This window comes from Pteropus medius, unplaced genomic scaffold, assembly GCF_902729225.1.
Source record: "Pteropus medius unplaced genomic scaffold, Ma_sr-lr_union100, whole genome shotgun sequence".
In the NCBI taxonomy this organism is placed as follows: domain Eukaryota; kingdom Metazoa; phylum Chordata; class Mammalia; order Chiroptera; family Pteropodidae; genus Pteropus; species Pteropus medius.
In genome coordinates this window covers 5,481,871-5,508,418 of record NW_024349796.1, presented here as the reverse complement: position 1 = coordinate 5,508,418, position 26,548 = coordinate 5,481,871, and the positions used below count along the sequence as shown (strand labels likewise).

The following is a 26,548-nucleotide window of genomic DNA, read 5'->3' as shown; positions in this document are numbered from 1 at the left end:
ACCCTGGCAAAATGACTGATGTGACTTTTCTACAGGCAGGATAAAGCCCCTTCCCGAGCTGAGTAAGAGGCACTGAGCATAACGAATGCTCACAGCCACGTCCTCACGACAGCCACGGGAAGCCTGAGCACCCTGGGGCAGTGGGGCTTCGCCGCCCCGGTGACTGACCGGCTTCCCACCCCGGCTGACAGTGAGCGCGCGAGTCTCTCACACAGGACTTCGCCACCCCCTTGTCTCTCGAGGCTGCGGCATGCGCACTCACCTCGCCGTCACAGTCCCTGGCCGGGGCGTCGCTTCCTTGGTCCATGCCTCCGGACGACAGCGAGCCCTCCGACGGGGAGGGCAGGGGCTGGCGCTTGGCGCTGCGGCTCCCCCCGGAGAGTTCTCTCTGCAGCGCGCTGCCGTTCTGCGCCGAGGACCCTGCGGTGCGCCGTTCAGGTCGGACTTTACACTCGCAGAGGGGGACAAATGCCAAACCGCCCGCCCGCGGCCCCGCGGCCACCCCCTGGTGAGAGCCTTTCACTGGTGGACAGTGAGTCCAGTGTGTCACCTTGACTCATCCCAGCTCACACGGCTGCTCCTGCTCCAGGCACCCTGACAGCCACCTGCCTCTGTGCTCCCTTGCCGTGCCTGGACCGCCCTGCTCGCTGGACAGTTCCCACAGATCAGCGCTGGGGTCCCCACTCGGACCTGCCTTACTGAGTCTCCCCCGTTGCCCGGAGCCCCTGCGGCATCTCGCCATCCCTTGCACAGCATTTACGATGCTTCAGTTATGTGCCTGCCATTCCCCTGGCGTGGACGGTCTCTGCCTCTCCAGCGCCCAGCGCGGGGCCTGGCACACAGCAGGTGCAGGAGGATGAAGCACGATAGAACAGTTCCCAGAAATATAGAACATCCCACCGGACGCATAACTGTCACTTAACTTCTAGAGAATTTTTATGAAAAACAAAGGAACATAAGAGAAACAATTTCATTCCACAGGGCAAAAAGCCTGATACAAAATTGAGATGTGTTTCTTTAAAATCGCACTCTATTTTGATCTTAGAGTTGGGGTACTAATGACGGGGAAGAGCACCATCCAGAAGGGAGAAAGGGGGTGGTAAAAAACTCTGGAAATATTTACAGCTTTTAGCAAACTCTATTCTTTAGGTTTTGCTTTAAAAATGTTTTATTCTTGCTGGGCTTTAAAATTAAGATCATTGGTCAAAAAAAACTGTGTAGAGGTTTTTGTACAACTCTAAGATATTGATAGTGATTGTTTTAGCTTTTTGCTGGTTTAACAAATCCATTTAGATTTTTTTACATTAAGAATTCAATGAAAATGTCAAAAAATGATTGTTATAAAGCACATGGACCTAATGAACCCCAAAATACAGAAGCCTTCGTGGACGGAGCCGGAACCTGCCCTGTGAGGACCCCGTCCTTGGTGACTCCTGCTCAACTGGGCACAGAGTGGGTGCTGACATTATGTTGGCAAATGAATGACAGACAGAGGGGGAAACTCAATCGGCGTTAGGAGGCGTCGACTCGTATTCAAGAATACGAAACAACAAATACGGTTTTTGACTGAATGACACTTAAATATGAAACTGGACTTAATGCAACTGCTTCTCTTACAGATCGGTCGCAGGAAAGTGAAGATTAAAGTTACGACAGACACATGTGGGACCCCAGCTGTGTCAGCACACGCAAGCTACACTCTGATCTCTAAGCCAACGCCACGCGAGTTCTGAGAAAGTGACAGAAAAGCAGCCCTTGGCCAAGGACAGTCCTCCCCAAATTAGAAGCTATAATGATCACTTGACAGTCTACCTCACTGCTTATAATCCAGGAACTACCAAATATCTCAGTGAATTTATTGAGACTAAATTTTAAACTTTTATATTTTACGCCTACAGCACCTGGTCTTCCTAGGTGGTCTCCCACCCAAGTACTAATCAGGCCCCACCCTGCTTAGCTTCTGAGATCAGATGGGATCGGGCGCGTTCAGGGTGGCGTGGCCGTAGACAATTTTAATTTTGTAAATCGGCCAAATATTCCATCTGTACAGTCCTGTTGTTCTGAGGCAGCTTTTCTCATCCTGCGCACTCAGGTGAACGGCATTTTCTGATCCGCCCCCGCCCCGCAGGCTGCTCCTGGGCAGTCCCTGGCCATGCGTGCACCGTGGAGCACAGGTTTTCTCTCTATGGCCCCTTAGCCCATGGTTCTGCACGTAAGAAAAGAGATGCTGTATAGTTCCAAAGAGAGAGAGAGAGGGGGCTGATGAGAAAAACTGTGAGCCCAGAAAGTAGGTTCACGGACGGCCTAGAGGGCCTGTACCCGCCCCTATGACCCGGCTAGTGTTTTTCCTACCTTGGGACCTCCGTACTGGCGGGGACGCCCTTCAGTCCCTCTCAGGCCTCGCTGAGTAGCAATCAATACCGTCACCTTCCCGCCCTAGCGGAACCCTCGGAGCCATTTTTCACTGTCTCCCTTACCTTCCCACGACTAACTCAGCACCAGGTCTCAGGGTCCTGCCTCCGGAAGTGTGTCTGGAGAGTCCCTGTCCTCCTCCCCTCCCCCCGCCCCTCCCAGGCCCCCGCAGCTCGCCTGACCGCTCCCCCTGCCTTGCCCGCCTCTAGGCCCTTCTCCGCCCGGCAGCCCCAGAAATCTTAGGAATGTAAACTGGATACAGGTCCTTTCCTAAACTCTTCGATGGCTTCCCATTGCGTTTTTAAAAACATGAAAACTGACTCACCTTGGGCGCCAAGTCCCCGCTTGACCTGAGCCTTGCCTACCTCTTGCGCTTCAGTTTGTCACGCCCCGCCCACCAGGTAGCCACGCTGGCCTTGTGCCAACTGATCCAGCATGACTCGAATGTGCCTTCACCCCTGGAGGGGCAGGGGATCCCCTAACTCTTCTCTCTGACTCTGCCTTGTCCATTTCCTCGGGAACGCCCACCGCCACACGCGGCGGCAGTACTGCTCTGTCCCCGTGGGGACGGTAACCCTAAGAGGGCTCCGCGCCTGCTAACTCTGCTCTAGTGCTGATGCCGCACGACCAGCAGGCCTGGGACCCCGCAGCCACCCGGTGCGGCACGGAGGCACGCGTGAGGGGGCGGGGTGCCGGATCGGCCCTGGGGCACACAGGGGCAGCACGGGCGCTGCCCTGCCTTCCTGCACCGGGCCACTTACTTGCCGACAGGCCGCTGCTGGCGCTCATGGAGCGGCCGGGCTCAGGGCGGGATTTGGTGATGGATGGAATACTGACCGAGCCGCTGAACACTGCCCGACTTTCCTGAGGCCGAGGGTTCTAAAAGAGGAAGAGAAAGATAAATTCTTCAGTTAGAGAGAAACTGATTTTCTGCAGGGAGATGCATTTTCCAGTACAATTTCAAGAAATAAAATGATCTTGACCAGAGTGATACAGAACAAGGAACAGATTACAGAATCCCTCCTGCCCCCCAAAGTACTAAAACCCTGACTGACAGACGTAACCCTCACTCCAAACACGAAGTGCCTCCCTCATGCCTTCCAAAATACTTATCCACAAATATGAATTTTGTTGTTGTTGCTTACTGTGAGAATGGTAAGTAATAGTCATATGGTTAAAAGTGACAGTGCAGGGCAGAATTACATGGACATTTGCAAATAACCAAAACACAGCTTTTACTGTGCATGAGATTCTTATTTGCTTAGGATAACTCAATAGCTAAATGAGCCCATCTGGTAAAAAATCAAAAGTCCGTTCTTTCAAGTAAACGCTTCACTGGTGTGATATCAAATGTGCTGTTCACATGTCCACGTCCCCAGTCACCAGGCATCCTTACCGCCTCAGGTAAACAGAGCAGTACCGAGTCATAAATTGATGTTTGCAACAATCACAGCCTGGGTGAAGCGATTTAACTTGAGAAAATTGGTTTGAGAAGTTTTCCACCTAATTATTGAATAATTCTGGTGTCTACAGCAGGAAAATGGGCCGGAGAGTGATCTGACAGTCGTACACGCCTGGAGAGGTGGTGTGCGGGACAAGTGGTCTCGACACGGCGGAGAACAAAACTCGTGGACCCCTTGTCGGCCCCAACCTTTCCAGACCAGGAGGAGGCCGTCAGGGCAGATGCCTGAGAGAAGCTTATGGCAAAACGACTCAGGCAGGAAGAAAGCCGGCCACCAGGCAGACATGCACTAACGTCACTTGAAAAACTCCACATCACACATTTTAAGAATCACACATATGAAAGCTGACTGGCTGGCTCCAAATTCAGCCACTGCCGTTTTGGTTCATATATCAAATTTGCAAAGTCCTTGTAATTCTTAGCGTGTTATTTGTTTAAAGCTAATGCTTCACCTTTTCTTCTCTAAGAAAATAAAAAACTTTAAATAGAACTCGCGCGAGCACGGGGACATTCACACACGGGAGGCGGCCTGCCGGACAGCGGCGATGCGTGCAGAGCGGGAGAGGACAGCTCAGGAGGGACGCAGGTACCGGCTTCCACCTTTCCGTTTTCACTGCTTTTGCTCTACACCTTACAATACCTGGGTGTTGTCCTTTTCTATAAAACAAACCTACCCTAGAATAAACGGCAAAAATTAAGCCTATAAAAGTATACCGGTTAAAGTAATAAAAGCATGGCACGCAGAAGATGTTTGGTTGAAAAACTTCCACTGACAGTCGTCTCTATTTATAAATGACTGACTTAAGCAACATTTCTTTTATACGAAAAATTCTGACTGATGTAAATGATATTCCTCTCAAATCCACTCCCTACAATCTGTTACCGAGCTGACTAAGGCTTATTTTATCATAAGGAATCTTATTCTGTCAAATAAGACACTTAAATGACATTATAGTCATTGACTATATATGTCGATGACAATGAAAACATTATAATTTAGAATAATTTTATGGTACAAACAGAAGTAGAAAAATAAATTTCTTACCCCATAGCTAGTTTTATTATAAGAAAATTAGCATATATACAAATGAAGATTGATGCTACCACTTTTGTAAGTCAGAGGGCTCTATGGAAAATGGGTTTGCGTGACAATTCGAATACTTGCTTATCTGCAAAACTAACTTGAGAAAATGTTCCCTTGAAATTAGTTCAAGCGTCTATTTCTAGATGGAAACGTGGCTATTCAGTGTTAGCGGCCGCCAGCTCTCCGTCCCACTGTGACGCCACCAGCCACGAAGACGTGAGCCCCGTAGGGCCGGAGGGCGGGACGGCCCTGGCGCAGGCGCCGCGACCCTTCAGGACGCGGCACGATTCGCGTTTTCTTCTCCCTCCTCTTGGATCCCGATCAGGACTAAAGGCACGTCGGCAACTCTAAGATCATTAAGACAATCTTTTTATAATTTTTCCTGTCACTCATTAACACTAATATGCTTTTTATTTTGGAGGTTTTTAAGCTTTTCCGGAGAGGTTTATTGTAGATAGAAGGCCTGTGGATAGGCCCTACTACAGACTTTAATTTCAGTAAATATAAAAAATTTCTCTGAACTGAGCTATAAAATGGGTAATGAGCTATAAAAAAATTAAGAGACCCTGGGATCCCTTTTTTGTTTGTTTTAACGAAATAAAGACCCGCTTAGGGGCTATTTCTTACCATGGTATCTGTAATGAAAATACCATGGTGGGATAATATTTTATTCGACATGGAAAATCCTCCAGTGCTGTTTCAAAAATAAAACTGAAATCTTTCCAGTCTTCATCTTTTTCTTCGAAAGAAGAAACAAAATAGAACTTGAAGAAAGAGGAGGAGGAGAGAGACAGGCCAAAGGAAAACGTTCGCGAAATGCCCCACCTCGGCGGTGTTACTAGGAAGCCAGGCAGAGGGGTCCACGCAGGTTAGTAAGAGTTAACACCTGACTCGGCTGTTCATACCCGCAGAGTCATAAAGCTTGGTGTACCCGGGACAGAGCGTAGACACGGGGAACATTCGGGGTTTATGGAGTCGGGAGAGAGAAATTTTTCAGCAGAATTAACAGTCATGTGATAGATGTGCTCAAAGTTGATCGGAGCGGAGATCAGACCGGAGTGGTGATGAGGGGACGGGTAAGGGAAGCCTGGCTATCAAAAACGACAGAAGGAGAAAAGGTAATGATGAAAATGGACTCACTGGTTACAAGCGACATTTCAGACACATGCACGTAGGAAAAAATGAAGTAAGCATCTCACATCAGAACTGAATCCTTAATGAAATACTTTTAGCCTCAGAAAGTTAAATTTTGTGATCCTCTTGCCAGGTACTCAAATAGCTGATTTGTTAAAAAAAAAAAAACAAAAAAAAAACCCCAAAAAAACCAAACCAAAAAAAGTCCCCCAAAAAACCACCGTTCACCTCTTAAAGCTATTCTCTTTTATTACTATCATCAAGTGAGTAGAAACTGGACTTTAAGAGATGCAAAGAGACTGTCAGAGTTTAGTTCAGTACTTTCATATGTGACAGAATCAAAACATGGCAAAAATCTGCTACATGTTTGAAAAAGCCGGAAATAATTAAAGAATAAGTGAATTGACAATCAGCCTCTTTCAGAAGTGTTATGAAACTGTTTCTTTAGAAACCTAAAACCATTTCCTGGCATATATAGATTTGTGGTATGTATTTGCTTTTACTGACCCTATATTCCTACAATAAAAATTATTGATTTACCTTTAAGCAGCCCATGCTTGTCACCATTTAGATATCCAAAGGAACACATGAGTTCTTAACAAGGAAAAAACTCCCCTTTGGTGCTCAGGTGTATTAAAAAAAATAATATAAAGCTAAAGATGTAGAAAAAAGCTTTTGTATCCAAAGATTATAGTTTTTCAGATAAAATAACTTCTCCATATTTGGGAACTGTCACTCAGTGCCTAGTACTTTCTCTAGTGGGAATTTCCAAAGGTTTGTTCTTGAAGAACTGCTTCCAGAAAACATGCTATGATCCCTTTGTCAGCAGAGGTTGGATGGCTTGCTGAAGAGAATGTTGACCAACTTTACATTCTCATGAGTTGAGATAGGCTTGCTTTGTTTAAAAAAAAAAAAAAAAAAAAAAACCTGCTAAATTTATGTAGGCTTAAAAGAAAGGCTCCTATATAAAGTATTGGTTTAAATTTAGAAATGTGAGTGAAATCAGTACTTTCTGAGGTTATTTCCAAATCATATGTGCAGTTACGTGTAAATGTAACTTTGATTTTAAGAGGCAAAATCACTTCTTAAAGTTCTAAGAGGTTATTGAGCTAGAAATTTTATTTATTAGCAATTTTAGGAATGGGTAAAAGGCTAGGAAAAATGTTATATGCTAAAAACAAATCTTCCAGAGGTAAAATATTATTCTTGCACTCAACTGGAAACAAATCGGTTTTTTATGACCTGTATCCGCTTATGAAAAAAAGTAACTGACAAAAAATTTCAAGAAAACTAATACAGTATGTACTTCTAAGACACATGTGCTGTGTTATATTAATGCTTATATTCTCTTGACTCACTAAGACACCCATGAAAGGTTCACATCTGATACAGGAGATAAAAAAACTCCCTCAACCTACTTCCTCTTCCACCTTCATAAGGCAACAACCCTATTTTGGTATCATTTTGGTAAAAAGGAAACAGAATTAAGCTTCCAAAGACATCCAATAAACGCTCTAAGCTTATAAGTATTTCACGGGGAAGCGAGACTGATGTGAACGGGTAAAACATAAAAATGTCGGGGTACGTGCTCTTTGCTCGGATGACAATGCACAGCTTTGGTATTTTAAAACTTTCTCATACATGTTAACATTAGGCGAATTTAACTCATCGTTATTTTTGAAAATAGTTCATTAATACAGATAATTCCATTTCGTTGGAAAGAACATACTAAATTCTGAGAATATATTAAAGTATCACAAGCTTTTCAATAAATATACACATACAGGCACACGCATGCATATTATTATTTTTCCAGACATGCACAATAGTGTTTAGTTTACCGATGTCTACCCCGAGACAAGCAGACAGTATATCAAGAAATATTTGCTAGATGATTAAATGGATGCCTATGAAAAGCCCCAGCTTGTATGTCCTTTGCTAGTAAAAAGAAGAAAGCCAGATGAAAATAAAATAAGACTGTGAAGAACAAGAACTCAGACACACAAAATCTCTGATGCAATACGACATGGACAGGCGAACAGGTTTCAAAAATTTATACCAACTTCTTGTCCTGAAAACACAAAAGCACTTACATGATAAGAAAACATGAAAGAAATGGAAGGACCATTAAAAACTGGATTGTACTGCTAGGACAAAATGTCACTTGTGTTAATGACAAAAAGAACCAACAAGGTGATCATGGGTTAACAAAGTCAGTGACAACAAATATGAAAAATCTAGCAGCTCAATGGGGATAAGTAGCCAGACCCATTCAAAAGGGTCACATTAACGTTTTAATAGTTTGTTGAGAGTACTGTGATACTAAAATGCTAAGTATAAATAAGGCTTGCATAATTAGCTAATTCCACTAATATTCTTAATCTCAACGTAATAGTTCCATGAATCCAATCTTTCTGTTATTAAGCTTTCCTACGTTGTACTTTTTTATGTAAGACTGAGCAGCCAGAGGAAGATGACTGAATTCCACAATCGGATGAGAGGTGTGACCATGAAGCCATGAAGGACCGAGCTACTGCACTTCTGTTTGTGGGGAGGCCAAGTATCTGTACTGAATTGCTAAAACTTAGTGAGGTTTTAGTGATTTGGTGACAAGGTTATGAATCTTGGTGTGTACATCCTCTTCGAGTCTGGCAGTTTCGTCCATCAACAACAGTAAATCTAGGTATGGAAAAGCTTATAGGGTATGCAACTAAGTAAGAACTTGATATGTTGGTTTTTGATAGATGTCTAAATTTTACGTTTTTCTCATCAGGTATGTCATCATGCATCTTACAGATATTAAGATATACTGAGATAAACATTTCCTCATTATCCTAATATATCCTTTTAAGTCTTATATGTATTTATGCACACACATATATAAACACACTTACCATGGGCAGGTCTTTTAGGATCTGTATTCCATCTCCTGGACCCATGTGTGCTATGTGGTTAAAATTAGTTGGGTTAGAGATTAATTTATTTCTCATTTCAGGATCTCGTAGCATCTCTCTGTAAGACAAAGCACCTGTTTAGACACTTTTTTCATGATCAATCTCAGTAATTTTAGAAACAAATTAAGGATACTTAATTTTTTCATAAAAATAAACTGTGAAGTCATATTAATAAGGATAGAATTAAAATAATAGAATATACTCAAATAAAAATTTACTTAGAAATGTTTTACATTTCAAATAAAAGATTTTATGATTTTCGGTGGGAAAATAGAGAGGGTTCTTTTAGTATATAGACATCAAAGAAGGTCTACTCTGTTTTACAGATAATTCTGACCACTTTATATATGTCTTTTAAAATAATTGATAACACTTTAGAAATGTTTTTATATGTAACCGGAAATACTGAAGCCTATTTCTGTTTGCTCATAAAGAGAATAGTTAATCTGAAATTCTTAAACATATACAGGTTTACTGTTACGCACAGATACATTTCATGTTTATAGTATAGAAAAGCTCACATAAGTACATATACATAGAGAAATACATCAAAATATGTACTTTAATCTAGTTCATAATCACAACTTGGAAAGTGGTAATTAAAACGACACTGAGAAACACATTCATTATTGTAGTTTTATACCACAGACGAATGACAGATTTTTAGAGATCAAATTTTCCTCCCAAATCAAATACAGTATCATCACCAAACAGTCCTTCCGATGCTACAAGCTTGTATGGATGATGCACATAAGTTAAATACCCACCTCCTCTGCTGCATCCTTTCCTCTTCTGGGACTCTGAAGGAATAACGCCGCTTATTGTTGATATTTCTAACCATTTGTTTCCGACTATTATCCGATGTTTCAGGAACTACCAGTTCGTCCCCTTCTGTTAAAGAAATGCAAACAACAATGATATTCTTTAAAGTGCTAAAATGCTTTTTATCCTTTAATTCTTACGACAGTATAAATGTTAATCAACTGAGCAAGTACAGTATATGCAATTCTGATTTTTAAAAGTTGTGTTGATCATAGTAAATAAGCAATAATTTTCAACAGAACTATATAAACAGATATATGCTGAAATTAAACATCTTACAAAGTATATTTTCACTTTTACTGTATTATAAACATAAAATGGCATGATTTTATTAGAAGAAAAAAAGAAAAATGTCGTTGCCGTGGTGCCCTGTCATTCTGCACCCCCTGCCCCCTAGCTCCGCATTATTTTCTCTCCCCTTCCAGGTATCTGTTTTGATGGCTCAGGGAGTTAAAAAGCTCCTGCTGTCAACCTGCATGGTAATCAGGCACAGACGGTAAATTAGTCATGTAAATAACAACAATTAAACTTATTATTACATTTTAAAATATTCCCTTTACAAGATCCAATTTGCGAGATGTACAGTAAGAAAAGGAATTGTGTTTCCAGCAGCTTTCTTCCTAGAGGCAAGAATATGTCACTATTTCTACTCTTGGGGGAGATAATCATATACGCTCAGCAACCAAGTGCCCATCTTATTCTATTTCAATTTTAATACCTAGAAATAAACAAAATTATCAGCCATGAACTCCCTAGACATGCTGGGACATGTGAACATGCTCTAACACAGACAACTGCACTCACCGACATCATCGACGCCACTTCCAAAATGAAATCAGGAATGAGAGAAAAGCCAATCTTTACAAGTTTTTAAGACCCAAAAAGCTGAAGTGAGAAAAAGGAATCAGGAAGAAGCCAAATGGGCCCGTAAGACAGGCCGAAGAGGATTAGTACAAAAAGCAACATTCTCCAAATTGTTTTCCTAACAACAAACTTGAAAAAAGGACAGAGTTTTTAAAAGCAGATGAGAACGCGAAACACAATTTGGAATCCGAGAATTGCAAGGACAAAGCGGGTCGGAGGAGCTGCAGAGGCCACGGAGGCCCTGGACAGAGGGGCTGCAGGAGCACTTTGAACTCTTAAGAGATAAAGGAGAAAGCAAGACAGAGAAAAAGAAAAAGTCTCTAGGAAATAAGATTTCCTTCCCTTTCCAAAAGACAAGACAACTATGGCAAAATTCTGTCAGGTTTTCCTTCTCCAAGCTCTGCTTTTACCCCTAGCCTAGAGCAGAAAGATGAAAGCACAGGAAAAGGCCAGGGGGAACAGGTTGTACCCTGCGGACACAAACGGTAATGGACACAGTTTATGATCGTCATGGTCCCACACAGTGAGAACAAGGCAGAATCCACCCTGAACAGATGTCTGCAGTGCCTCTAACCAAAATTAAGAACAGGGTCTTGGAAATGAGGGCCCTAAACCTTGTTTTGCTAGCTTCGTGGTGAACCCATCTTTGAGTGGACTGCATTTCTAAAACCGGAATAATCTTTCTCAAGTCATCCTGGAACATCCTGCAGTCACCAGTCTGTACGAGATGGTGCCAGTGCCAAGAGTATGTACCACAGCATCAAGTCTGAAGCCAAGCAGTTTTATGTGTGTATTTTAGAATTAAAAACAAACAAACAAACAAACCAAATTTTGATGGATTTTTTTTGACAGGAGAATATACAAATTTATTGGAAGAATATGGGGGGGGCGGTGAAGAAAAGCATAAAGAAGATGATTACCCCACTACTCCGAAATACTGCTATAAACATTTTCATGTGTTTTCTTGATGACAATGTTTTTACCTACATTTAAATCAGTTTAAGTTATTTTAAATACATAATGTACTATAAATGTTTTCATTAAATAGATCTACCACAAAAGATCCTAAATATATAATTACCTGTTATGCAGAAATTTGTTGGTAAGACATGTGAATAACTTTATAGAAGAGAGCGTTATAATAATATTTGCTAAAAGTAAGAATTTAACTGGCGCACTCTGACTGGCAAGCTACTTACTTGTTTAATGACATGTGGACTGTCTCCCTAGCGGGACTCACCTCACTGCTTTGGACACTGCCCTCTCCTGTAACATGCAGAGTTCCCATTCCCTGTCCTGAGTCTGGGCACCCCTGTGACTTTGCTCTCTTCCCTGTGGTCATCTGTCACCCATGTTATCATTAGCACTTCAAAAATTCTAAGCCCTATGCATTGGCAGAAGATGTATTCCGAAAGTCCCAAATCGGAACCCTGGATGAATTTCCATCATTTTAGTGCGACAAATCTTAGGCAGGTTCTACAGTACTAAAAGTACAGAAGACGTATCCAGCTATACTTTCTCTACTTACCTTGGTATGCCATGGAAAAATAACAAGGTAGGTCAGAAACAAATATTTTGCTTATATAGCTATGCAAGCTTAAACAGACTGGCTTTTTGTCCAGCAGTTCATCTTAACACACTGAGAGAGTATGATGAGTGCCCACGATCACAGACTTTGGAGAAAGAGGCATCTGAGATAATTCTGGGCTCTGCTCTATCTTCAGGCAGTCAGCTTAGAGAATATTTCCACTGAAGCTATCCCATTAATGTGTATTTTCTTACCTGCCATCTTATTTTTGAAATATATTAATCTAATTGTCTCCAACCCTAAAAGATTTAATGATCCTTCACTGTTTAAGGGTCGAACCTAAAATAATAAAAAATAAAATTAGTATTTCAATAAAACCTTCAAAAGTTAAATGATAAAACTTTCAGCCTATATATAAAGCACGAACTATTAAGACTTTTAATTTATCCTTCCTCTTCAAAATACAGCCCTCTCAGAAAATCAACAAAAAATTAACATTAATTCTAACTGGAAAGGTATAAAATTACCTAATTTGAAAGAAGTAATGATAACATTTTAAAGGAAGACTATTCTGGGAAAAAAAAGAATGAAAACAGAAATACACGTAAACTTTAAATTTTAAACTTTTTAAAGTCGTTAGTGACCAAATGATTATACTAAGATGTCAACACAGTTACTTTAGGAATCTGATTAGACCTAAATGTACACATGAGACAGAGATAAAACTGTACAACGCTGGGGAAGGGCTGCCAATAAATGGGGATGGAGCAACCGGTTTTCTATGCGGAAGAAATGAAACTGAATCCCGACCTCGCACCAGACGCGAGAATCAATTCCAAACGGATTAAAGAGGCAAAACTTACAATCTTTTGAAAGGAAATAAAGGTCATATCTTTATGACTTTGAGGTAGGAAAGACTTTCTTAAACAACAGAAAAAAGATATACCTAAAGGATAAGGATATGTTTGACTACATTAAAATTTATAACAAATTTTCAGCAAACCAATACAATTTATTGTTATTTTATATAAATGTTCAGCAAAACACTGTAAAAATTATTAGGTAAGTCACAAACAGCAAAAAGATTCATCATACCCATTACTAACCCTATATCTATAATACATAAAGAATTTCAACAAATCTGTAAGAAAAAGATGACCAATCAAACAAAATGAGCAAAAAACATAACCAGGCATTTCACAGAAGAGGCAACATAAATGAGGAATAAACACGAAAAGATTATAAACAACACAGGTAATTAGGGACATGCAAATTAACCCTTCAATGAGATACCACTTCGAAACCATTTACCATGGCTATAAAATGATGAATTCTGACAATGGCAAGTGTTGAGAGGACATGGGTCAGCAAACACTCATACAGTGCTGGCCGGAGTGCCAACCGGTACAATTACTTTGGAAAATAATCTGACACTGTCTTGTAAAATCGAGCACTTGCATTTCCCACGTCTCATCAATTCCATTCCCAGACATATGACTTAAAGAAACTCCTGTACACAAGTATCAGGAAACATATGCAGCAATATTCACAATAATAAAAAGCTGGGGAATAATTCAAATGTGCTAATCGGAGAACAGATAAATTATGATCTATTCACCCGACAGAATATTTTATATAATGAAAAGCAATAAACAACACATAACAACATGGACGAACCTTAGAAACACGGTAAATACAAGAAGAAAGCAAAGCAGAAGATGACCTACAACATGCCATTTTATAATCTCAAGCGCAAGTAAAACCGAACAATATATTGTTTAGAAATATTTAAACGTCCAAAAAATCCTGGATGTAAGAAAAGCAAGAGAATGAGAAACGCAGCATTAGGGATAGAGATTTCCTCTGGAAAGAGGCAGGAGTGGGGGATAAGGGGAAAAGGCACAGGTCGATGCAGAAATGTTGGCGATGTTCTTGCTCTTAGGTTAGGAGGCAAGTTCACAAAGGATTGGTTTATTATTAAGCTTTATAAAGGTCAGATGTTCTTTCATAGATCTGTAAAGTTCACATAATAAAAATAAAGGAGAAAACTAACTGTAACCAGGCCAAATTGACAAATGAGAGGGCTGTATTTAGTTGCTCTACATAATGCAGCAGTATTTATAAGAGCTTTATTCACTGCTGATGTACTTTAAAATTGGGGAAAGTTTTACTTATTTTTATTCATTTATTATTATTTATGCCTACAGCACCTGGTCTTCCTAGGCGGTCTTCCATCTAAGTACCAACCAGGCCCGACCCTGCTTAGCTTCCGAGATCAGACATTGGGCTTGTTCAGGGTGGCATGGCCGTAGACCATGGACCGTGGCTCCACTGGGATACAAACCCAGGACCTTCTGTGTGTAAAGCAGATGTGCTGACCGCTACACTATGGAACCACGTCCTGGGGAAAGTTTTAAAATATGATACAGGCTACTTTCTTTCACCCATTCTTCTAAACCCTGTCCCCACCCCAACTAATAACACATGCTACACGTTTTTATAGGAAACTATTATTCTTCACTTTTGCAAAATAACCGTTCTATACTATTTGTAAAGATTCTCTTCATGTTATTATAGGTAAATATTACAGAAAATATATTTTATTAGGACTATGTGAAACCTTTATTTTTTAATTATGAGATGTTTAAACCCAGTTTGGGTTCTAATTTTTACCACTTTTCTAGCCTGTAGATCTGTCCGCACAGATTTCAAATTGCATACCATTATGTGAAAAAGTTATAATTAAGAATAATATATTCTCTAAGAGCCCCTTTAAACTAAAGTGGAAGGTAACACTGACATTTTAGGTCATTGGATATATTCTTTTTGATCACTTATGACAATAATCATACTTTATTTTATATAGTGAAACTACATGTAACAAAAAATGTATAGTGTTCAGGTACCTATAAAGCTAACCATCTTGATTTAAATTTTTTTTTTACTCTTAAGGTAAGTCCCAAATTATCAATTACATATGCCAGCAAATGCTGAATTAGTGAAAAACAGCTATAGTCACATTAGTATTAGTTACATTCATCAGTTCGCTTAGACATACTTCAATTTTAAATTACCTTTTTGAGCGGGAGAGTCTGAATCCATTCCATGGAGTTCACATCAAAGATGTCGACCGCGTTTTCACTATACACCGAGAGGTATGGCGCACTGTAACCTGGGAGCACAGGGCAGGGAACAGCCAGCTGGTTACTTTGAACTAGTAAACCCAAAACATTTTGAAAGATCTATGCTAAATAACTGTAGAGTGCAATCCCACCAAAATCCTACTGTCACCATATACTAGCCACATCAAAACTTTTTTGCAGTAAACAGAACATAAATCGTAAAGAGATTTTATAGCCATTATAATACAGAACGAATATAACAGCTCCCAACCCAACACTAGTTCTATAAAGGAATTTCAATAATTTAAAAATATTTGATTCCTAAAGTATTAAGCTATTGCCAGTGAAACAAACTTCCAAAGTGGAGAAATCTTTGGGTGAGAGTTCTAGTCGGTTATGAACATATGATAAAGCACCTGGCACAGCTACATGAATAGGGTGGATGCTCAATATATACTTATTGAAAGAACAAACATCAATAAATGGTGACACAAGCAAAGAGAGATTAAACAAAATTATCTCGACTGCGGTCATGAATGAAATTTTTGGCAGAGCAATTCATAAAAGCCAGATATTTCAATTCTTACGCCACATTAGAAGTAAAACTTTGAATTATTACCTAAGTTATAAAACACCATTCATTCTAAATATGATGTCACAGATAAGAGTGCATATTCCAGCAGAAACAGACATTAAGTGTACTAAGTCTGGGTTTGTAGGATTAGAAGTATTTTTCTTTTGTTCTTTTTATCTAGATTTTCTAACTTTTCTATAATAAGCACGTATGGCTCTCCTAAACTTTCTTCTATTGAACCCGTAAACCCGCCTGGACGTGACCCACCATCCCTCCTATCCCGCTACAGTGGAAGAGGCTTCACCCTCCTGCCCCACGTCCTTCCCGCTGGGTTTGGAATTCCGTCCTCTCTGGGCCTTCGTGGGGGCCTTACCTCAGTCCCTACATTTACCATAGAGTCGACCTTTCCCTGGTTCCTAGAGGAGATTTCTTTCCAGCAATTAAACACGCTCAAGGATCTTCTACTAAAACCAGAACACTTTGGGTCCGACACCCCTAACTGTCTCTGCAGAACTCCCTACTTCTGCGACCGCAGCACTCACGCTCCGCCGCCGCTTCCCTCGTCATGGATCTATCCTACCGCACGCCATTGCTCTGACGGTGACTGGCTCTTCCGCTCACTGTTCTGTCTTATACAGTGAAATGGCACATGATGAGTATTCCAAAATTCATTAATGTCTTAATGTTTCTTGAAAGCCTAATAGGCAATTTACAATATCTACCTATCTAGATAAAAATGTAAAACTGGATAACACTTCTTAGAGATGCTATATTATACCTTTACATAACTGATTAAATAATTTACTTAGTAACTATTTCTCTAGAAGAAATATTATGAGCTAATGATAATCACAAGCGCTATACTTTTTGAGGACCGTGAAGGGAACTGGGGTTATTTCAAACTACAATAACATGAGTAAAAAATCCATCTAAGTCAAATATTCCATAGAAAGAACAGCTTTAATTAAGTGCATGTTAATGCTGACCCTGCTGGCCCAGGCCTGGTTAGCTACACGTGGTTACTTTATATAAACAGCATAATTAAGACTTAGGAAAAACCTTAAGGATGACTTAAAAAAATAACCTATTATTAACAATGAAGGAAAAAGACAGACGGAAAGATAAGACGGCCAAAAGTAAGACTCTTACAACAAGAAGAAGGATTTGCTGGCCACATCAATTCCTGCTGTCTAGATCTTCGGCCCTGGCAGTCAGTGTATATCCCGATGCTGTTAAAACACAGCAGATATTCTTTACTGGAGATCTCAACTGCGCAGATGGCATCCATCGGCTGATGTGCAATAAATGAGAGTGTGTGGTCATTTGAATGGAGCATACTGCATGGACTTCCTTCTCCGTTCAAGGGGTATCTCAGAAATCCTGATTGGAATCCCACACAGAGGTGTTCACTGAAGACTGCCATCCACTGGACATTATATGGGACTTGAATTTCCTTAAATTTTCTGTGACGGGTCTTGCTCTGAAATAGTTCATAACAGAGGACCTGCCTTTTCATAGCCACACACAGGCATGTAAGAGCTCCATGACGTACTTTCCCAGAAGTTATGGTTTGACACCCTTTAGTTTCTGCCAGCTTGTAAAAATCAGTCTCTCGTCCGTCCAAAGCTGACATGGGAAAAAGCCGTACATGACGATTGCGTCCTGAGATCACAGCAACAAGCTGATCATTTGGAATGAGTTCAATCTGATGAATCTTCTTATTGTCACCGACTCTAATAATTTCTGTGCAAAGGAATAACAATAAATCATATGCAAAATGTCTTACTTATTAATCATATCCCAATTACACTGAACAGGATTTAAGTCAACTTATTCTAAAGACAGATACACACACAGAGAATGATAAGAGCTCAGAAATCATATGGAGAAAGAGGAAGATAACTACATCCATCAAAAGATAATTTTACCCACCTATAGTAAAGTATTTAATTTAGCACTGAGATTTCTGGCAGCCAAGGCAAAGAGTTCCTGTGTGATAAAGCATGCCAGATCTTCAAAAAAAATCTTTTACTGGCAGTAAATTCTAGGAAACTTTACCAAGGAGTTCCTATTTTTTTAAAAAAATGAGTAACTCATATTTCACTAAAGGTATTTCTATGGGTAACAAACTAATAAAGTTTAAATACACTGTTTTCTCATGACCTAACTTGATACAAAGATAGAGCTCAGAACACTGTATTCAAGAATACTAAATTGAATTGATTCCTTTTTAGTTCACCCCAGTATTTAATTTCTTTCTAGAAAAAAATCTGTTGTAATAAACTATGGGGAAAAAAGACAAGAACACAGTTTAATTACTTTAGTGTTATTAGACAATGAAAAAATCAAGTTGTATTTCCTTTAGAAATGCAATCTGAGTTCATATAACAAAACTTAAATAAAATTATGTAGGAAAGACAATACACACTTGGAAGTTTCAGAATTCAGGATGATTATAAAAATTAAAAAACTACCTTTCAACTTATAAACATATCAAATTAGGTCTGGAAAATTTCAATTATAGTATAAACAAGAGCAAATCTACTGTTTTAAGACTTTAGAATCCAGAGTTTAGAATTTTCTCGCAACATGTGGTTTAAAGTTACCCGACGATAATTAAGTTTCTCTTACCATCTTTAGTGACATGTACAACAAATAAACCTTCTTCATTTCCCAAAGCTATCCTTTCATGATCTATGTAAGATATAAATATGAAACATTTTTATTAGGTAAAAACTGTGTAAAACTAATAGAATAAAACAGATAAAGAAATTTGATTAAAAAAATTGAAATAAAATAATTAAAAAATAGCAATAACAATTTTTACTACTAAAATTGCTTTTAGATTATAGTGATAAATATTATGTTTTTTTAAATAGAACCATTAGGAAATAATTTATATTAATAATTATAAAAAGTAAATGTTTATTTACTGAAAAAATTAAAAATCTAGTTTGTTAGTGCCCTAGGTCCAGTTCTATTTCTTGTTTTGGGAAAGGCTGTGAAAGGCATTTGAGCCCTATTCATTAAACTTTTCATTATTTACTAGGAAATAACAAGAGTTGGATGTCTACATAAGAATATGGCAAAAATTTAAACCTTCAGACACAGAAGCTGCCATTTTTTAGGGCATTTTATATGTGGAGCACTCTGTGTTATGTATTCCATCTTAGTTAAACTTTTCAGTAACCTGTGCAAGGTAATTAGTATCTCTATGTTACACAGGAAACTTATGTTGTAAGAAATTAAACACTTGTTCTCAGTCACATGAGTTAAGAATAGACTTGTTAATAGGTTTTTAGCATTGTTGCTTTTTCAGAAGAAAACAAATTTGAAAAGTGTACTTGTTTACTGAGAAACAAAGCTCTAATATGGTCTCATTCATTCGATAAACACTGAACATCTCTGATACGATGCATACTATGTCAGACACGAGGTTCCTAGAAGAAAGCCAGTCCCTGCTGACAGGGCAGATTAGTGAACAATTATGATACCATGATAAATATTATAAATTCATACCTATGATTGCAGCTGCCTGGGTGGTTTTAATGAGGGGTAGAGTACTGTCATAAGCCTCTTTGGGAACATAGACTGAGCGGTCTCTGAACTTGTTTTTCTTCAGAATCTTGTGCAGCTCACTCAGCACGCCCACCCACTTACTCCTCTCATTCTCACTATCTGCTAGCATCAGGATTGAACACTTGTTATTAGATGCTGAGAGCTGGGAAGTTGTAACCTAGAAAAAGTGAATCAAAACTCATGATATTAGAAAACAGACACTCTTTAAACTTATGCTAGTTTGTTTAGCCAACAAAATGAGCTTTCATCAAGTGAGACCTTTGATGAATTTAGCTATTTCTAATCAGAAGAATAACCAGTTCTAGCATTAGACTTAAGGACAAAGCAAAGGTAGCAGATACCATTCCAAACGTTAGTATCATTTTTATTTTCTTTGCTATAAAGTGCTAGAATACTAAAAAATGCATCACACATCTGCACATAACAGCAACTAATATTTATTAATTACTGAGCATGGGGCACTGATCGAAGCCCTTTACAAGTATTAACTCATGTAACCCTCTCAACATCTTTCTCAGATAGGTATTGTTATTACATTTTGCTTTTATGTAAGAAAAAACTGCGAGGTAGAGAAATTGACTTCCTCAAGGGCACACCAAGACCGGGATCCCACGTCCATGATCGGAAGCACTACACTGTACTGAGCTTCAGCTAGTTTTAAAGTCAGAAATGCTCAGAAATACTTACGTTCTCTGTTATTTCGTTACAACAACTCAGATTATCATAGAGAAGATCAAACCACTTTAGTTATTATTTAAATGAAGGCTTAACGTTATGCAAAGAGTTTAAAACATTTAATTATATATATATATAATATATATATATATATAGACCCGTTATTAAAAGTAATTTAAGGCACAGTGACACTAAAATCCCACTATGTTTATCAGTTACAGATGAGCAGGCCTTCTTAGGCTCCCCTTGGTGGCTGGAGACAGAATAATAGTTCTTGGCCTGGGAGCTGAGACTAAGTATAGTCTTTGACCCTCCTTAGAGACGAGATTTACAGACAACTACTAAGCATACAGGCAATAACATTAGGGCAGTAGTCTTTTCTTTTTACCTCTATTATCTGAATTCACCCATTGAAGATGGCCCTGTGGACACCTCTAAAGACGGCCACCAACAATCCTTTCTATGGAAGTCCATTCTTCTTAACAAAAAGTGTTTATTCCCCTCCCTTTCTATCTGGGCTGACCTCATGACTTGCTTCTACTTACTGGATGTAAAAGTGTTATCATGCTGGTTTGGGGTCTCGTCTTTAAAAGGCCTGGAGGCTGCTTCTGCTCTCTCGGAAGCCAGCCGCAGAGAGCTCAGCCAGACGACTGAACAATTAGAGAACATGTGGGGCAAGTTCACAGAGAGGACCACGGAGAGAACTCAGACTGCCCAGCAAACAGGTGGCACCGAGACTCCAGATGAGAGAGTAAAGTCATTTTGGATATTCCAATCCCGAATGAGCAGAATGTAGTCACATGAGTGACCCCAGTCAGTACCAAAAGGACTGCAGAGTTGGCTCACAGAATGGTGAAAAATAAATCCCTGTTGGTTAGGCTGCTAGGTTTGGAGTGGTTACTGCAAAGCAACGGAATTGAAACGTACACTAATTTTTTTAACGAGATTTTAAAAGAAACTCCTATTTTTAAAAAAGTTGAGAAATCTCACATTTAATTTTCCATGTGGTAGTATTTATTTGAAAAGTCAATTGTGATTCAAAAATATTATCTAAGAGGAAACCTATATAAGCCATGCTTTCTACAGGTCTTTCACTAATTAAATATTTACTTTGCATGACTTGTCTACACGTAACAAGTCCTATTGCTAGTGAGTTTGTGATCTATATGGAGAGGTAAAACATATTCTCATTCAAAACAGATAATTCAGTGATCAAATTACAGCACACATACTTACTCTAAATATACAGGGTATATCTTTTCGATTTGCGTGAATAACATCAGAAGCCAAGACTGAACTCACAGAAAATTCTTCATCTCTGAAGGAAAAGTGAAACATTAAAAGTCAGTGTATGTGGGTATGTGTGTGTGGTCCTGGGTGTGCATCCAAATAATACACATGAAACAATCTTCAAAACTTAATTGCACAAAACATCTAAACTGACTTTTTTTTAAAAACTGATTGTTCAAAACCTCATTGTAATTGATAGTGCCCAAAGAAATTGATCGAGAGTTGCTTAACAGTGGCACATTATACGAGTGCTAGAAAGAACTCCCAGCTCACCCAAAGTCGCAGGCCAGTAAGTATGCAAGGAGAACTGGAATTCAAACGCTGTAGGTCTCCAGAGTCTCCAGCGGCCTGGACCCTCCTGCTGCCTACACTACATCGCAGGTGCCCTCAACGCAGCGCGTCCGCCATTTTACTGTTCCTTCAATGCCTAGAGCTGACTTGCTCCACGGTAATTTATTCTTCATCATTTTCTAAATTTGGTTATTGGTACCATCATTCTTTCTGTTGGTCTTGGAGACTTGAAACCTTAGGTAATTATTATTGATTCTTTTTCCTGTTTTCCTATATTTAGTCCCTTAGAGGGCTCTGTCAGATTTTCCTTGCTAATAAGTCTTGTAGTTATCCCTTCATATTCCATATTTATGCGAAAGATAAATGTTGGAGATTCTGATATGAAATGCCAGGGTGAGCCACAGTTGGAGATCTAGTTTTGAGTGATGGAGGAGGACCTGAACTGGAGATGTATGTTTGGAAGTCATCGATGCAGAGGAGGTGGCTGAAGCCACGGGAAATAATGATCACTCCAGAACGCCTGGAGTTACAAGAAGAGGTGAAGGAGAACACTCCGAGGAGAGGGGTGGAGTCTGAAAGATGAGACCGGAAACATTCAAGAGGTGTACTTACTTAAATGTTTACCAATTCATTATATACTCCAAGAGCCTGTCTGATTTTGAGGTTTTTATTTCTTTTCCTCACATTGGAATTATACTCTAAGCCTTTACGTAATGATATAAATACCACAAATTAGGCCTCCAATACCCCAGCAACCTTTAAACTGGCCTTTTGGATTCAAACATTAGCTTCTTTGCTCTGACTCTAACATGCTCGACATACACATACCAACCTGTCCTATAACTACACCTTACTTTCTATTTTTAATGATCTTACTATAGCAATATTATTAAATTAGAAAATTAACATGAAATTAGATTTAAATAAAAACATGGCCATATAATTAGAAGAAAATTCAGCCACTTTTTATTCTCATGTTGCAAAGACACAAATATTTTCACCTTCGAAAGCTTACCTCATGTCAACCACTTGACTGACTACAGCACTGGGCTGAGAAGCTTTTCCTTCAGCAACATCGTACAGAAAGAGTTTGAAGTCACAAACTACGGCCAATGCTCTTTGCCATCCTTTCTTCACTCCAGCTGGCTTAGGGATCTTAGACAGGCAAATAAACAAACGAGTAAACAAACAAACAAACAAACAAACACTAAAATGTCAGCCAGAGCCCCTTTGACTGCATCTGTACTTACACAGCCAAACCCTAAAGACAATGCACACGTGTAAGAAGCCTGCCACTCCGGTGGTTGGCGAAGGAGCAGATGAACACACGCAGCATTAACGACGTGTGAGAAAATGTAAGAATGCATTCTTTTAACACCGAATGACTTTTTATTCTGGAAAATTTTTTAGTGGTACCATTTTAACTTTCACTAGTAATTCATTAAAATGACACTCATGGATCTCTAAGTAGCATAAAAGTAAATTTGGTAGCAAGGTGAAATGCAGCTCATCCTTTAAGTATTATTCGAGATTACAGGTAAGATTATGCCTGGCTAATATCTCATACTTCATAAGCACAGGCTCCCTCTCTCTCTAGCAAGATCAAGAGCCAAAGACTTTTACGGAGAGTTCAATATTTGTTTATTACCAGATGAGAGCAGCATGGAAAATTCTGAGTCATTTTTGAATTTATTTCCAAGCAAAGGCTAGGTTTTTTTGTACACCCCTCCCACCCCCAAGTCATTACTTTGGGAGAAATACTATGTTTGTAAGATGACTGGACTTTAATTCATTCGTAAACCTAAAAAGCTTAATTTAAACCCAACTTAATCTCACTTACCCTGACATGACCTTCGTATGCTGTTCCTATTCCTTTCTGAGGGTCTATACCCAGGGGGCCTTTCGTCTGCTCAGGAGGGACTGGACACGTGGCCGGAGCCTTGTTCACACAGGTTATGTGACATGAGAATCCACACACTTTTGGAGACGTAAAAAGAAACGATATTCAACAGAAGTTCATTTTTACAGAAAGAAAATTCACTGAGCATTCTTTACATGCAAGGTGCTAGGTTTATGAGTGTTTATTAGTCTATTTTAAACAACTGTTTTGTCATTTGGGGAGCTGACTCATTTGCTTACTAAAAGAATGTCAATGAGAAATAATAACTTTTTTTTTGTTACTGTAATATTATTGTTCTGTGTTAACAGGAGTGATCAAAATGAGACGCAAATAGAAGGAAGAAACATCTACTTTTGTGAATAAAATGGCTGATTTAAACTTTAAATTCCTGAGAGTAGTTTCTGGAGTTCTCTCTACCTCTTCATCTCACTGACACTTGGAACCTGCCCTGCAATTTCTCTTGCAAGAGTCCCTAATAGACATGAAATTATCTGACATTTTTGCAATACCTGGCAAACGTTATCAATCCCTCTTTCTGAAAGTGGAATTGTTCCATGATTAAAAAGTTGTAAATTAAGGGTAAATTTGGGGGTCATTGATGATATATATACTTAAACTACTACTAAGATAATAATGTTAACTTCATTGCGTGCTTTTAAGATTTCTATAACAATCTAAGAAAGGTACAATTACCTCCATCTACTTGGCCTTGCCTTGGGTCACAGAACTTGTAGGTAGAGTTGCTAGAATTCAAACCCAGGCAGTCTGGCTCAGAACCTGCACACCTAACTACTAACAATAGTGTCAGGACACCTCTTGACACTCATAGGATGAATTTGTGATTCTAAGACAAAATGATAAATAAGAATAAACTCCTATTTTATTGAGATTTGGTTGGGTGAGAATTAAAGGTTAGAATATTTAAAACAAGCTTCTTGGGAAGGGGTATGGACTAAGAAGATCTCTTGAGATACTTTCTACTCTAAGTGGGATCCTGGAAAGTATTTGGGAAAGAATAAGAGAGGAACTGAATGGATATCATCAGGCGGCTACACACACAAGGGAAAATGGACTGTAAATCACAAATTTTGAAACCAACAGAGAGGCAAGATGGACTAGTACTGACTATAAAAACTAAGCAAACTTTTGTAAGATACCGTTTTCACTTATAAGTGAGAAAGTCTAACAAGTTATAACTTGTTTCACTGAGTAAAAATCTCACTTCCAAAAGGCAGTGGAAGCACCAAAATAAAAATCCTACACTGAATCTGATTTTAATCAACCAGGAATAAAAATGACAGGAATCTTAAAGGCTGAAACCACATTATCATAACAATTAGGAAAGCCTGTGCATAGTCTAATGTGTCCCCACAGCTTTACAGGGTAGGCTTCAAAGGGTTTGAAGAGGAGATTGGCAAAATTTCATGATCTGAGACTCTAGAAGGAAATAGAGTCGAGAAGATCTAAAAAATTCCTGCTATGATATTGCATATTATTCTGATGCATAAAAAATGATAAGGAACCTAAAGCCAAGTAGCTGCCAGGATTCTTTCAGATAAACGTATTTTAAAATGACATTTATAAGTATAGTTGACCTTGAACAAAATGGGTTTGAACTGCGCAGATCCATTTATACGTGAATTTTTTCAATAAATACTGTAAATGTATTTTCCTTATGATTTTCTTAGTAACATTTTCTTTTCTCTAACTTTATTGTAAGAATAAAGTATATAATACACGTAACATATAAATATGTGTTAATCGACTGTCATTGGTCAGGCTTCAGGGTGACAGCACACATACTAGTTAAGTTTTGCTGGGTCGCACAGATTTTCGAGGGCACAGGGGGGCTGGCACCCCTCACCCCTGTGTTGTTTAAGGGTCAACCGTGCTGGCTAAGTTCCTAAATGAGGCAAGGCTTCAAAATCATCCCCATTCTCTTCTTCTTTGGCTTCGCGACCGCCTTCCAGGTCGGTGGTGCGGGCCACGCCTTCTCAGATTACTCTGTCATCTTCACCTTTTTTGCTTCCCATTGACCGCGTTTCCCAGGGTCCTGTCCTCATACTTGGTCTCGCTTCACTCTACACATACTTCTTGGATAATGCCATCCACATTCATCACTTCACACACTCAAAACTCTCAAATCTCTGTTTTCAACCTGGCCATTTTCTTTGGCTCTCAGCCCATGCCTCTAACAAACTAGTTAATTCAGTCTGGATCTTCCACTTTGGTTGTGAGAACTAACCAAACAAAGAACGCATTGCCTGGATGCTGTTAATTTCCCCTCTATTCAAAGTATTCAAATTCAGGCCAACTACGAGTTATGCTACAAAGGGAACACTCGCCTGCTGTAGACCGATGACCTTCCCTTCGAGGTCCCTTCCAACCCCAACAGCGAGAAATGGCAACTAGTATTAGAATTTGAATTAGCAACTATTTCTTTATCTTCTTCATATTATATGTACAATATATGGCAAATAACATATGAGGCACTATTACAGTAGCAAGTCTCATTTGATTTTAAAAAAGTGTATTTCTAAAATATACACAAATAATACATCCCATTAATTTAAATCATTTTCATTTCAGAAGTCTTAGGAAAAATAAAGTGCTGCCAAAACAAATATACTTTCCTTTCTGTTCAATGACCCCTGACCTCCATATCTCAGATCCTGAGGGTCCGAGGACGGGCTGTCTCTCCCCACCCACGACTGTGTCCCTGGTGCCCAGGAGCACAGAGCGGGCATTCCATGAACATGCGATGGATTAATCAACGACAGGCAGGGAAAAACCTCTGCTCTTAACACTAGAAATAAAATATCTTTTGAGGCATGGGAACAGACATTTAATATTTCTG

At 39.3% G+C, this 26,548-nt stretch overlaps 1 protein-coding gene, 1 non-coding gene and 1 pseudogene across 12 annotated transcripts in view; all 3 read right to left on the bottom strand.

The window, feature by feature from the left end:
* Positions 1-26,548, bottom strand: part of CDC42BPA (CDC42 binding protein kinase alpha) — a 223,853-nt gene that overhangs the window by 4,263 nt on the left and 193,042 nt on the right. For 7 of the 11 annotated variants that reach the window (XM_039883265.1, XM_039883266.1, XM_039883269.1 and 4 more), the window contains 13 exons: positions 23,632-23,768; positions 22,807-22,946; positions 21,447-21,528; positions 19,476-19,692; positions 18,588-18,650; positions 17,106-17,699; positions 15,335-15,432; positions 12,515-12,599; positions 9,814-9,937; positions 8,987-9,104; positions 3,174-3,291; positions 561-647; positions 263-420 (listed from right to left, as the gene is read on the bottom strand). In XM_039883265.1, coding sequence (XP_039739199.1) covers positions 263-420; positions 561-647; positions 3,174-3,291; positions 8,987-9,104; positions 9,814-9,937; positions 12,515-12,599; positions 15,335-15,432; positions 17,106-17,699; positions 18,588-18,650; positions 19,476-19,692; positions 21,447-21,528; positions 22,807-22,946; positions 23,632-23,768 — 2,021 coding nt within the window. Of the gene's footprint in view, positions 1-262; positions 421-560; positions 648-3,173; positions 3,292-5,863; positions 6,050-8,986; positions 9,105-9,813; positions 9,938-12,514; positions 12,600-15,334; positions 15,433-17,105; positions 17,700-18,587; positions 18,651-19,475; positions 19,693-21,446; positions 21,529-22,806; positions 22,947-23,631; positions 23,769-26,548 lie in introns of all 11 variants that reach the window. The other 4 variants (XM_039883267.1, XM_039883271.1, XM_039883264.1 and 1 more) reach the window with 2 other exon arrangements.
* On the bottom strand, positions 1,890-2,008 carry LOC120619408 (5S ribosomal RNA). The gene has a single exon (XR_005657496.1). It is a non-coding gene; the product is annotated as a 5S ribosomal RNA (ribosomal RNA).
* Positions 14,459-14,574, bottom strand: LOC120619382 (uncharacterized; annotated as a pseudogene).